The sequence below is a fragment of the Branchiostoma floridae genome, chromosome 16 (genome assembly GCF_000003815.2).
Source record: "Branchiostoma floridae strain S238N-H82 chromosome 16, Bfl_VNyyK, whole genome shotgun sequence".
Taxonomy (NCBI): Eukaryota; Metazoa; Chordata; class Leptocardii; order Amphioxiformes; family Branchiostomatidae; genus Branchiostoma; species Branchiostoma floridae.
The window spans coordinates 13,048,941-13,061,599 of NC_049994.1; the positions used below are offsets into that span (position 1 = coordinate 13,048,941).

At 42.0% G+C, this 12,659-nt stretch overlaps 2 protein-coding genes and 1 long non-coding RNA gene across 3 annotated transcripts; 2 read left to right on the top strand and 1 right to left on the bottom strand.

The window, feature by feature from the left end:
* Positions 1–6: 6 nt before the first annotated feature.
* On the top strand, positions 7–2,133 carry LOC118403407 (equistatin-like). The gene is made up of 5 exons (XM_035802118.1): positions 7–63; positions 339–468; positions 836–915; positions 1,389–1,580; positions 2,051–2,133. Coding segments are annotated over exons 1-5 (420 nt in total). The 5' UTR covers positions 7–47; the 3' UTR covers positions 2,053–2,133.
* Positions 2,134–4,377: 2,244 nt separating this feature from the next.
* On the top strand, positions 4,378–11,019 carry LOC118403445 (the record flags this gene model as incomplete). The annotated part of the gene is given in 6 exon segments (XM_035802161.1): positions 4,378–4,506; positions 7,253–7,818; positions 8,050–8,152; positions 8,397–8,474; positions 9,718–9,912; positions 10,333–11,019. Coding segments are annotated over 6 exon segments (1,188 nt in total). The 3' UTR covers positions 10,485–11,019.
* A 285-nt stretch (positions 11,020–11,304) lies between these two features.
* LOC118403447 lies at positions 11,305–12,176 on the bottom strand. The gene is made up of 2 exons (XR_004829648.1): positions 12,019–12,176; positions 11,305–11,764 (listed from the first exon to the last, which is right to left on the bottom strand). It is a non-coding gene; the product is annotated as an uncharacterized LOC118403447 (long non-coding RNA).
* Between the last annotated feature and the right edge of the window lie 483 nt (positions 12,177–12,659).

The following is a 12,659-nucleotide window of genomic DNA, read 5'->3' on the forward strand; positions in this document are numbered from 1 at the left end:
CGGCGACGTCAGAATGTGAGCAGGGCACCAAGTGTGACTTCCAGTCCATGAGGTGTATCGCGAGTAAGTTATCCACAAGTTCTCCTCTGGCGAGATCTCTTCAATTCACTTCTCTCGCGAGCTCTTCTCCCCTCTCGTGAGATCTCCTAACCCTCTCGTGAGATCTCCTCCCCTCTCGTGAGATCCCCTCCGCTCTTGCGGGAGTCCCGCTATTCCCAAACAGCAATCTTCTCTAGGATGTAGTAGACAGAAATAAAGATCCGTCTGCACATGTTTAATGATGCCAGTGAAAGTATAGTTTTTCAGCAAAAGTCAGAAATATATGCTTCCTTTTGTAGAGACCTGTGCTGAGTTGAAGGAAGAACAGGCCGCCATGTTAACAGCCATGGACCAACCGCTGTTTGGGGCTCACCTGCCCGACTGTGAAGCTGACGGCAGTTGGTCCGCGAAACAGTGCGCAGGGTCCAAGTGAGTGGATCGTTTTAAGTGTATCACAGCTGGATCATTAGTACAAATAAGTATAGTCTTAAGGGTGCAGTGAACATCTCTAAATATGTCATCTTTGTTGACACAACAAAAGTACTGCAACTTTCGTAAGTGATATACTGATACAACTTGACTTATCAATAAAGAAGTTCAAAAAAGATATCAATATACGTTCTTGAATAAGAAAGAATAAGTGCCGAGTTTAACCTTTCCTCTATGATACTGGTTCTAAGGTCTAAACGTCTTGTGGCCTATCTACCTATTTTTCTAGAATGTGATTTAACTTATATAGGATGGAATATTATCAAGTTTTTAAAAATGGCCCGTGTTTTTTCCTACCCTCCTTTAGGTGCTACTGTGTTGACGAGGCTGGCAAGAAGATTGAAGGTTTCGGGGCCAACATTTGGGAGGCAAATGACATGACATGTGGTACGTTATTCTCTCGCGAGATCTCCTTACCTCTCGCGAGATCTGGAGTCACTTCGTTTTCATAAATCTTCAAAACAGTGCGATCAGTAACCTGAAGAAATGCCAACTTTGATACAAAAGAAGACCTTTATATTTGTACGTTTTTATCCAACCGAGCTAGGTATAGATCATATTAATTAACAAAGGCAAAACATACATGTAAAAGTACCGCACAGCTAAGTAGTCTAGCATCCAGGGCATGATTCGGCTTCAGTATATTCGTGATAGATAGAGTGGTGATTGCTAGTACAAAAGTCTATCATTTTATATCTATGCTGGCAGCTATAACACTGCATCTACCCTCATCTTTGTTTTTAATGTCTGACACTAAAATCTGTAACTGTCCCAGCCGCCGATGCTGGGCGCCTTCGTGCCTTCACCTTTGTATTAAATGTCTAACACTAAAGATCACTAAAATCTGTAACTGTTCATAGCCTGCGCCCGTGACCAGAACACCGTGATGTCCCAGCCGCCGATGCTGGGCGCCTTCGTGCCTAAGTGCGACCCGACGGGGAACTACGCGCCGGTCCAGTGCCACGGGTCCGTCTGCTCATGCGCGGACTCTACGGGACAGCTGATGTCCGGGACGGAAGTCAGCATCGCGGATGTCGATACCCTCACCTGTTGTACGTCACAGTTTTCATTTTTTTTATTTCTTATATTTTATTTAAGAAGATGACGTGGAAAAATACAAATAAAAGTACAGAGACTGCGAGCTAAAGTTGTGACAACTTATATCAACGTTAACGCCGCCATTTGTACAATGGAAAGTAAGATATTCAACGATTCCATGTGCTTTAAGCTTTGTAACTACACTTCACAAATTAATAAATTTACCAATACATGTGCATGAAGTTTCAGCATGAGTTCAAACCCCCTCCCAGCATGAAAAAAAACGGGAAAAGGGACATGTGTGACTGAATTCAACAAGAACAAATTTTGTATCTATGATGTGATGTTGAGTAGCTGACACAATTTTTATTAGTTTTTATTTGCAAATGCTTTTTATGCTACATATGTACTACCTGTATTCAATTTCATGATGATAGTTTCGATCCGACTGAAGATTTACTTCTTTTCTTCTCATTTCTTACAGAGGACGCGTCTACGTTGAAGAAACGTGGGATTTGATATAAGATTGCTATTTTCAAATAAATAAAGCCGTTTACTTCATAACAACTCCAGACTTCACTTGTCCCGTCCTTTGCACATGTCTACGTCTTTCCCCATTCGTCCCATTGTTTGCGCAGCTGCTAATAATCCGCTTTTCAGCGGGCTTAGCAGTACGAAAGATGATAACATAATCGAGTTTGTCGTATGTTTACTTCACAGCAACATTCAATTTCGTCCTCAGTTCCCAGGTCAATGTTATTTGTAGTAGTCGAACAACTTTGCGAACTTGAATGTACGCACTAGTGAGAGTTCACAGAATCACTCACCATATTTCTTTAAGTTAAGTCTAAGGAGACAAGCAAAATAAAATCTATACTAACTATCAAAACCAAATGATACCAAATAGATAAATAACAACTATATAGTAGAATAACGATAGTAGTTAGTATAAAAATAACAAATGTATATTGTTATAACTAATCACTGACCACTAAACACATGTTTCAACTGAATTGATAAATGAGGGATAACAAAACAATAAAGAATAACAGAGAAATACTGTACAACAGCTTTCTGAGACTTTTTGTTAACGAACCCCCATTGGCTGACGGCACACCACTAAGTTAAATCTTAACTTTTTGACACAACATTAACTAAAACAGTAATAAGACACATTCATTGAATATTTGCAAACCAATTACATTAAAATCTCCTGTACAACAGGATAAACAATGTTTAAAATGTATGCATGTCCTGCCGAGGTCGCGATCAGACTATAATCTAATTTTACTGCCTGCAGAGCACAGTAACAACCAAAATAACAACTAAGGAAACAACCAAGAGATTATTGGCTTTAGTGTTAATTATTCTGGACAGCCAGGCCTGTGTATATTCCCCACGATCCCCTGTTCCTGTCCTCCTCTCCCTAGCACCGGTCGTGATGACATCACTACTTCCTGCGTCGCCCTCAGCGTCGTCATCAAGATGTGAGGATCGGCACGCTCTCAATCTGGCGTCCAGCTGAAACAACAGTCGTCACCGTGACCAAGTGTATCTTTAGAATACAACGAGATGTATTTGTATGTTCTTGGAACACAATTTCTCTTTTCACAACTACAAAATAGAAGGAGAAAAAATTAGTGGAAAGGAAACATTATAGCATATAATAGCCTTGATGAAATATCACGTGTAGTAACGTTAGTAATGGTTTATTGAGAAGAAGAAAGAAGCGTATCACATTCGCAGCCTAAGGGCTGCATTGCAGTTGATACTACAATAAAGAGACCAAGAGAGCATACTAAAGTGGCATTTAGGCTAATGCATACATCGTAGTACTGTACAGATAGATTTACATCACCAATCGAAAAACCAAATGTCAATGACCCCTAGTAATGAGCAGTTCCGATGCCATCCGCAAGGAGATCATACGTCTTTCGAGTAAAGGGGGGGGGGGGGGTGAGATGTAGAGAAATGATCACCTGAAATCTTGAAAAGAAATTAACGAGACAGTCGAAAGATGAAGACAAACACTGGCAGAATAAGATGCTAATGCAAAAACAGCGATATCGTTGATCTCCATTGGAAACTTTCGGTCAATTGCAACGTTTCCACTGCATCCCCACTGCAGTATCTAGCTTAATATTTTCCTCATGTTGAAAGTTTACAAAAGCTGGTATAGATTAAGTCCCAGTCCAGCAGTAGGGTCCAGGTTATCTCATATCTGGTTTTGACTTTTTGTCGCAATTTGTACTACTTTTAGGGGACAGCATTTCGTCGATTTACGGCTTTATATGCCTACATTTTATACATCAAGTCAATTTTCATCTAGAATTGGGGAAAAATACAAAGGGTTTATAGGAATCTCTTGCTCATTAGGTAACAAAATAAAAACAACAACAGAAGTGAACGAACGAATACATGTAATGACAAAGGAAACATACTAATTATGTTGAAGCAAAACATGCTTATCATAGTTGATGACCATCATAATATAATGTACACATGGCTGGCCTACCAATACAACAAATATCTAATTGGAAATGATAATGGATAAAAGGTAAGCGGCATTATTTCTATAATACCGTACAATGACAGAAGTTTGCTAGTACCTACGACCTAGGTGCGACGTCATTACGATGACGTGACAGTTTTTGGACAGGAAGAGGCGTGCGTGCGTGTCCCCGACCTACTCACTTCCTCACTTCCGCCGCCTCTGGGTCGGACCCCCGCACCCTACAAAAGGGGCCAGAAAACCTCACCAGTCACCACTCGGCGTCACGACAAGTGGAAGGCCTGTCCTACTCTTCTTGCTGTTGGGGATCTCTCGTCTGCTAGAAAAAGTCAACATGAAGTTTGTGCTGCTGTGTTTGGTTGTATTGTCGCTGGAAGCACTCAGTGCGCAAGCTTCGCTCCTGAGAAGGCCGTATGTTCGGGTCAACGGTAAGAGTCTTAAAGATTTCTTGTATGTTAGAAGAAGTCAACATGAAGTTTGTGCTGCTGTGTTTGGCTGTCTTGTCGCTGGAAGCACTCAGTGCGCAAGCTTCGCTCCTGAGAAGGCCGTATGTTCGGGTCAACGGTAAGAATCTTATACAATATGTCTTTCTAGACCTTTCTAGTCTCTACCAGACTCCGGCCTGGCCGAATAGTAATAGGGGACTTTGGCCAAGTTAGGAATAAAAGCCTAGTAGGAGGTAATTGGCCGGCGATTAGACGCGGGATATACTGCAAAAGATTGTCAGTGACTGAAAGCCCATGGCAACTTATTTGTCCCTGTTTGGCCAAATTGTTCTTTTTTTAATCCAGCTGACCAAGGATAAAAGCTCCTTGAGCTGACACGTCTGATTGAAGACTAATATCTGTCAGAAATGATATGCATGTTCTCCGAAAAGATTCTGACATCCTGCAGTATGGTTTGAATGCGATACAATTCTGCACCGTTGAACCCCTAGATGTTTTTGGATAATAGTACGTTTTCGTGTTGTTGGTTTCTCTAATCTCCGAGAAGATGTATATAAGGGATAAAATTTGTAGGGTCGGGTTCAGTCTAAAACTTATGCGTGTTTACTTTTGAGATTGAGTTTTTTTGTACATCTTTCTGGTAGTCCTAGATTTCTTCCTAAATCCCCACTCTCCATGAGGATAAAGAGCAATATGACCAGAGGAAAGATTAATGCAATCTTCAAAAACATACGAACACGCGTAAACCGCCGAGACGGTCCCGTACATCTTCTTGGAGAGACTAATCTAGTATGCCTTGTGTATGAGTAGAGCTTCAGATTTTGCCACCTTCGAGTTTAAGTACAATGATTTGTGGAAGTGTCGCAAATTTGGGCCTTTATCATAAACTTTCCTTTGAACAAATGTTGCACACACTTCTGTGTTCAACGGACCCGAAAGTGCGCTGTCGTCACAGAAAGACAATGCGGCTGACTTCTTTGATTGTTCCAAGGAGGTTCGTTTGAACTCCTTGATTGTTCTAAACACTGATTGGTATTTTAACTACTGATTGCTTAAAATCGCAGCTTTCGCAGTGAGACAAAAAGTGTGAGATACGAGACCAAACACGTGGAGTTTAAGGTCTAGTCCGTGTGGTAGCCATGGAAACGGTCGTCATGGCTACACCATGTCATCGTGTGTACCGATTCTACTTTCTCCGGCGGAAGTGTAATCGTGACATCCAACCCGCCACTATGTAAACAATTTACACTAACTTGCGCATGCTCTTCGCAGAACCCCCAGTGCGTACAACCAAGAAGGTTAAAATCCTTCGTACATCCTAGCCTCCTTCCACGAGCGCTGGCGGTTATTGTTGGATGGAAGCCGGCCAGTTTAAGTTTTTTACACATGGGCCATGTCTTGCGAAGGTCGTGTGTGCACCCGTTGTATATGTTAAAATTCGCGAATCAGCGCTCATGGAAGGCCGCGAAGGCGGATACCTTCCGAAAAGTTTTGTTAAACATTCAAACATAGTGATGGTTGGGTAAAAGTCACAGAGTTCGCTCAAAACTGTCCTGGCATTTTGCCCAGCTTTAGGCAAATTAGGACGAGAAGAGTGATGTACCGTCTGGAAATCATTCAGACTAAACCCCGAAACACTTTCACAGGAAACTCGTCAAAACAAATCGAACAAAAACTACAAAGGGCGTTTTTCCAAAAGCAAATTAAAGACCCGGTGTGTTTTGTGGTTTCTACCGCCTTCTAGTTGTGCGATTCTCTTGAGTCTTGTCTTACGGAAACGCTCCTCTCCAAAGAGGCCAATCAGAGTTTGGTGGAGACGATTTGGGGCTATTTTTCTGTCCCGTTTTCTGTCCATACTCCCACAAACGTAACATATGTCTATTTGGCCAATTCTAGTATTTTCCAGGGACATGTGGAGCCAGCTGGTAGAGGTTAATATACCTGCTTTAGATAATGAGCATTCCGTCTCAGCGTGGGATATTGAAGCACTGCCAGTTGTGACTACGTGAAGAGAATATTCTCCAAGCTCCTCTCAGTGAGAGGACCGAGCAGGTAATAAAAATCCCGACTAGTACTACATCTCTGCGACTCAACCTCTGCTTGGAGAATATGACGAGAAGGCCACGGAAAGAAAACATGATTACTGTGTGAAGGACGATAATGACTACGAATCCTTCAGTCCTCGCTAGAAATCACAAACATCCTGTCAATGTGTGAAAAACAATGGCATACATCCTTCACATTGTCATGAACTACTGTGGGATGTTTTCTTAACCGTGCCAGCTGACAGGATATGTTTTATGAACAACAACGTTAACTTTTGATGGACCGTGTCCAGATAAACTGATCCAAAAAAACTATCAAAACGAACGGCACCATGAAGAATTTACACAACTACAGACGTTCAACGACTTCGTTTCAAATACCGATAGATTGTTAGTTCCACTATATGTCGGAGAAGAAACTATATGTCGTTGTATGTAAGCACTCTAACATTACTTGTTAGATTGTTTATTTATAAGAAGCTCAAGTCAGCCTACAGGACGCTTTTCATTGAAGTTATGATGGAAGAGGTTAGGGTGACGGCCAGACAAAATATATCGAAGAAGGTACGAAAGTAACGATGGACAGAATAGAGTGAAAGCTGGTAAAAGGTATGTGTCCGTCCATTTTAGGTAATTTCTTCACTACAAATTGTAATTTGAACAATCTTTTATTCCGTTTCTAGCTGCACCCCCTAAGCCAGGAGTCTGCCCTCCCATCCCGCCCAGGGCAGTCGGCATCTGCGCTGACACCTGCTCCGTGGACGCACACTGCGGCGGGGAGGAGAAGTGCTGCCGTAACAGCTGCGGGGCCTTTACGTGTTCGCCGCCCGCTGACGTCACGACCCCGTCTCCACGGGCCACGCCTACCGACGGGCAGGACGTCCTGCCTACCGATTCGCAGCCTGGGAACGAGAGCATCGCGCCGACCGCTGCCGAAGAAGGTCCTCTCGGAAGGGGCTTGTTCCCAGATGGCGCTGTGGACGTTGAAGAGGGTCCCGTCGAAATTACCGAATTACCAACAACAACAGCCAAAGCTAAAACAACGACAACCGAAGCTACAACAGCAACAACAACAACGGCAACAACTACTCAGCAACCATCAACAACAACAACTGTAGCCACAACTGCTGCTGCAGCCACCCGTGCTCCTGTAGTGCGCCCCCTACCGACCCGGGAACAACGGTGCAGCCTACAGCCCGATGTCGGTCCCTGCCGAGGATCCTTTCGCCGTTTTTATTACAACATTAAGGTGAGCGTTCTACTCACATATGGCGACAGATACCTTGATTAAAACAATAAAAGCGAACTTAAATATGATAACTGTTATTCAACTTTCGAGGAACTACGGAAAGTTGTGCATATATAGAATAGAAACTTACCAACTTTTAGACAATGTAACCGTACTATATTCCTCCTAATCATGTTACAGCATAATCAAATTTTACGACAGTACCATAAAATGTGACTGTTGATCTTTCAGACTGGATCCTGCAAGCCATTTGGCTATGGCGGTTGCCTGGGTAACGCGAACAACTTCAGGACTGTGGAAGACTGCGAAAATGCCTGTCGGCCTGTCAAAGAAGGTACATTGTGTATTACAAACTGTACTGTTATACATTAGTTATTAATTCATTGGTTGATTAAGTTTTTACGTAGCCACTTCAGATTCATTGTTTTAGAAAGGAGAAACAGCAAATTTATTAGAAAGGAGAGTAAGATTGTCATTTTTTGTTGCCATACATTCTAAAGTGATCACAGCTTTCTAGATCACATATAACGTTATGGATGATGTGTACAAACCAATCTAACTCCACCCTCTACTTTTAGATGATGGACAGACAGATGTCTGCCCGCCATGCCAGGAATTTGGCTCTCTCAAGCCGCTCTACTGCAGCAAACGCTTCAGTAAGATTCATCTTCATGATGTACATATATATAGCTCTATCATATCAGAACTTTATAACTCACAGGCTTTCGTCATTTTGCCGGTTACAAAATAACTGATGTGAACCGTATATATGGCCCACTGCAGTTTTATGCACTGTATACAAGAACACGTTTGACAAATGTTTACGATAGTAACAAACAGACAGATGATAACGTAGTAAATTGATGCGCAAGCGGGTGTCACCAATATACGTAATCGAATTCTCATGGCCTTAGGCCATGTTGATTTGATTATATGGATGACATCCGCGCTCGCACCAATTTTCGGCCGTTTCCAAAAAAAAAAGTTTTCGACCACACAATAAGTTGTGCAAAGCAGCTGTAAAATGAGCACAAATATTCTGTAGATTGAAAACAAAAGTATCAGAAAACAGATAACTAATCATAGTCTAATGCCATAGAATGCCAAAATGAATCTAAAGTCAAAGAATAAGATGTGAAAGGACAGAAAGAAAAAAATCTACTGTTGGTAGGGGGAGGTACCAGTACAGAAAATTCAGGTCCCGTTCAGGTCCAGAGGATCATTTTCAGGTCCAGATCTGAACCTGGACCTGATTGTCTGTGGAAACTTGAGAACTGGCAATACTCAAAACAATGGTAATTGGTCAGTTTTGCTACAAAGGAATCTGTTTGGTGGATTATTGGACTCCCACTGGCATTTAAAAATCTCATCTCCAAGAAATAGAGGCTAACTGTCTCTGTACCTTTCACTGTAGAAACTTGGTACAATTGACTATAAACTCTACTTGACTTCCTCTTGTTGTCTTCTTGGCCGCCGGTAAGACCCCAAATGCCTGCCGACATAGTGTGTCCATTTTGTAATTGGCGAAACCTGTTCCTCTGATTTTTTTCCAGGTGTTTTTTTTTTCGGATTGGTCCAAGAAGAATTAAAATGTCTTGCACCCGTATAATGTACTGGTCCCTACACCTAACTGTTGGTATACCATACTATGTGTGTTTAGTCCTATGTTAAACCTTCCTGGCCACTTTGATTTCATGTATACTGGAGGCAACTTTTTTTTTTGGCCAAACTTTTTTTTATTCGCTCGCTCGCATCAGTTATGGAGTTCCCAGAGGATGTCATCCATATAATCAAATCAACATGGCCTTACCGAAAGAAAAAAGTTCTCTTACTTGAATTTGAAGCAACATCGCATTGCAACGCACCTTCTCATCCACTCTTCTCTATTTCGTCCCTCAGTTATGACAGCAGAGGTGCGGGACGTGTTCCCTTCCGGTGACGTCACTGTGGCAAACCTGCAGGTGCACAGGCTGAATATCTACCGCCAGGGGTCGCTGCGGCTCAGGGGACGGTCCTACTTCCCGCAACGCTTCAGAACGCAGGTGGTCCTGCCGAACCAGGATGGGGACTGCGCGTGTGCATCCCTGACTGTTGGTAAGCTGCATTTCAGTACGTGTGTGTGTGTGCGCGCGCGCGCGCGTGTGTGTGTGTGTGTGTGTGTGTGTGTGTTTGCGTTTGTGTGTGTGTGTGTGTGTGTGAGTGTGCGTGTGTGTGTGTGTGTGTGTGTTTGTGCATGCACGTGTGTCCTCGTCGACTAGATGGACGAACGACACATGTATGTATGTGTGACGGTGTATCACCACTTACTGTGTTTATGTGTCTGTGTGTGTGTGTGCGCGTCTGTGTTTGTGTGTATGCGCGCGCGTATGCGTGTATGTGTGTATGCGTATCTTTAATTTCTGTATATGCCTGTGTATGTGTGGCTTTGTATGAGTGTGTGAGCGCGCGCGAACTAAGATTATTGCTGTGTCGTAGAACCCTATCAAAGCAACTTCTTAATGTCTTCCCCCCTAGGACAAGAATACATCTTCATGGGTGACAGAGTCAACAGCAGTGGCGCTGGCATCATTGGCGAAGGAGATTACGTTCGCGCGGTAAACAGTGAGAACTCACGAGAGTTGGCCAACCTGTACCGCATGGGTCGCAATGTCGTCTGCAGGGTCTGAACATCTGTGCCAGTTCAAGGGCAAATGAAGGACACTAACCTAATCTTCAAGTAGATGTACGGTTGGATGAACAAAATGAAGTGTGCACCAACTTTTGTTGCAAAAGACAGGTTTTACGGTCCTTTGCTGTTGTTTGTATATTTTGTTCGTTTGCTTTGTTTTCATATATGATGTTCTTCGTATGATTAGTTGGTAAATATGCAGAGCTAGTTTGTGGAAATTGTATGCTTACCACTGCCACTGCAAGTACGAGACAGTTAGAAACCCATGGCCAGCGTTTTTGTATTAAAACAAAAATGTTGCGAACAAATGTACCGTGCGTCATGCTATACATGACAGTGCGATTGTCATGGTAGTACGACTGTGTTCACAATATTTAAGAAAACGGAGAGAAAGATAAAACTTCCCCTACGAACGGCAAATGTACCGAATGTTCAGTGTTAAGTAATGCTGACGTGGATGTTACGTTGAGATCATGTCTCGATAGTACATTCTAGGTACTGAATTTGTCGAAATAAAGAAAGTAAAAAGATAATACCCATTTGCAGTTATTTTAGCGTAAGAGAAAATATAAAGCCAAGGACACCCACGTATTAAAGCTAAGAGTCTGTGTTATTGAAAAATACAATCACTGAAATCAATTAAACATAATGAATATAGGGAATGTTAATTTGATTGGCAACTGCCATTTACTTAGTTTAGAACTGTCCTTTTAAATCTACTAAGAATGACATACACCATTCTACTACTAACTTTATAGAGACAGTAAGATGATATTCTGTGCAAATTATCTATGTAAATAAAAAAGTCGGACTCTCTATCATGTTTCAATAAATTTTATTGAACAAACATTTAGAAAGTTCACAAAATGCTGTACACTTATACATTAATATCATCTATACACTGACATTGTATTCTTGTTACAAAAATGACTTGTTGTAAGTCAACTGAAATAATCAAAATTCCGATAAAACAACCCAAGTTGTTTTACCATTCAGTTGTTTAAGCTAAATAACAATACATGTTACGTCAAAGGAAGAACACTAGGCGAAACAGACATCGACATTTTGGTTTTCAACCTGCTCCTTTGGCGTTGTAAAATTTCAGTTGTTCCGGTCTGGCAGGTCACCGTTTCCTAGCGTCTCCGGGGGCCCCTTCGAGTGTGTCCTCCACTTCCATGTTCTCTAGTCCTTGTGTATTCCACTGTTGATCGCTGGCCTCATCAAGTTCCTCCAGGAGCGACCTCGCCTCTTCCACAACCTCCCTCAACTCTGAGTCAGCTGGACGGGTAAAGGAAAGACAGATATCATGAGACAGCTGTACTGTGACAAAAAAGTCGTAACATAATCATAGTACATAGACCCGGGATGGCGTTGGTTAAATGTGTAGTGCAGAAATTCATTCGTAAAGAATATATTGTAAACACCAAAACAGCAATGTTTTCTTCCAGCAATATAAGTAGAAACATTATTTTCTACTAACATACAACGTCTATATAAAATGTTGGTCTAAATATTTTTGACCAAAAACATACCATCTGCATCGACATCCAGACGACCCCTTCTGCGCCTGCGCCGACGCCTCCATCCCTCGGAGTCGTCGATCAGCGTTGCCATGACAACCATCGTCACCAGCATCATGCAGACAAACAGCTTCATGGTGCAGCTTCAGCTGTGCGGAGGGGAAACAAAATTATCATGATTATTTAAGTCAGTTTCATCGTTGGTAAGCTGAAGACTACACGAACTCACTACAAATCTGCCCAACAAACTACAGGGATCAAATTGACACAGGGATCGATCAGATGGTGGGAAGGACATCACTTTTTATATGGCTATAGAAGAAACTAGACCTTTTCTATTTAGAAGTTGATACCATAACCATTCGACTAAGAACCATAAGATTTTCTTTGATTTAGGCAATGTGCTAGAAATGATTTTCATCAAGTGGTTTGATTTTGCACGTTTTGAACAATATCTCACAACATCTTCCATCAAGTCTCGCTAAAAACAGTAGGAAAAAGTATGGCTCGTTTGACATGTACAAAAACAAAGGAAATTGATATCAAATAACATGTTGCTAAGAGTTTGATACTAGGTAATGAAACTAAAACACGACAAAAATATAGCGCGTATGGTACGTACAGAAAGAAAATCGGACAATAACATGGTAAGA

Coding starts and splice junctions, on each gene's coding strand:
- LOC118403407 (XM_035802118.1), top strand. Junction 469..835: donor AAACAGTGCGCAGGGTCCAA/GTGAGTGGATCG, acceptor ACCCTCCTTTAG/GTGCTACTGTGTTGACGAGG. Junction 916..1,388: donor GGCAAATGACATGACATGTG/GTACGTTATTCT, acceptor AACTGTTCATAG/CCTGCGCCCGTGACCAGAAC.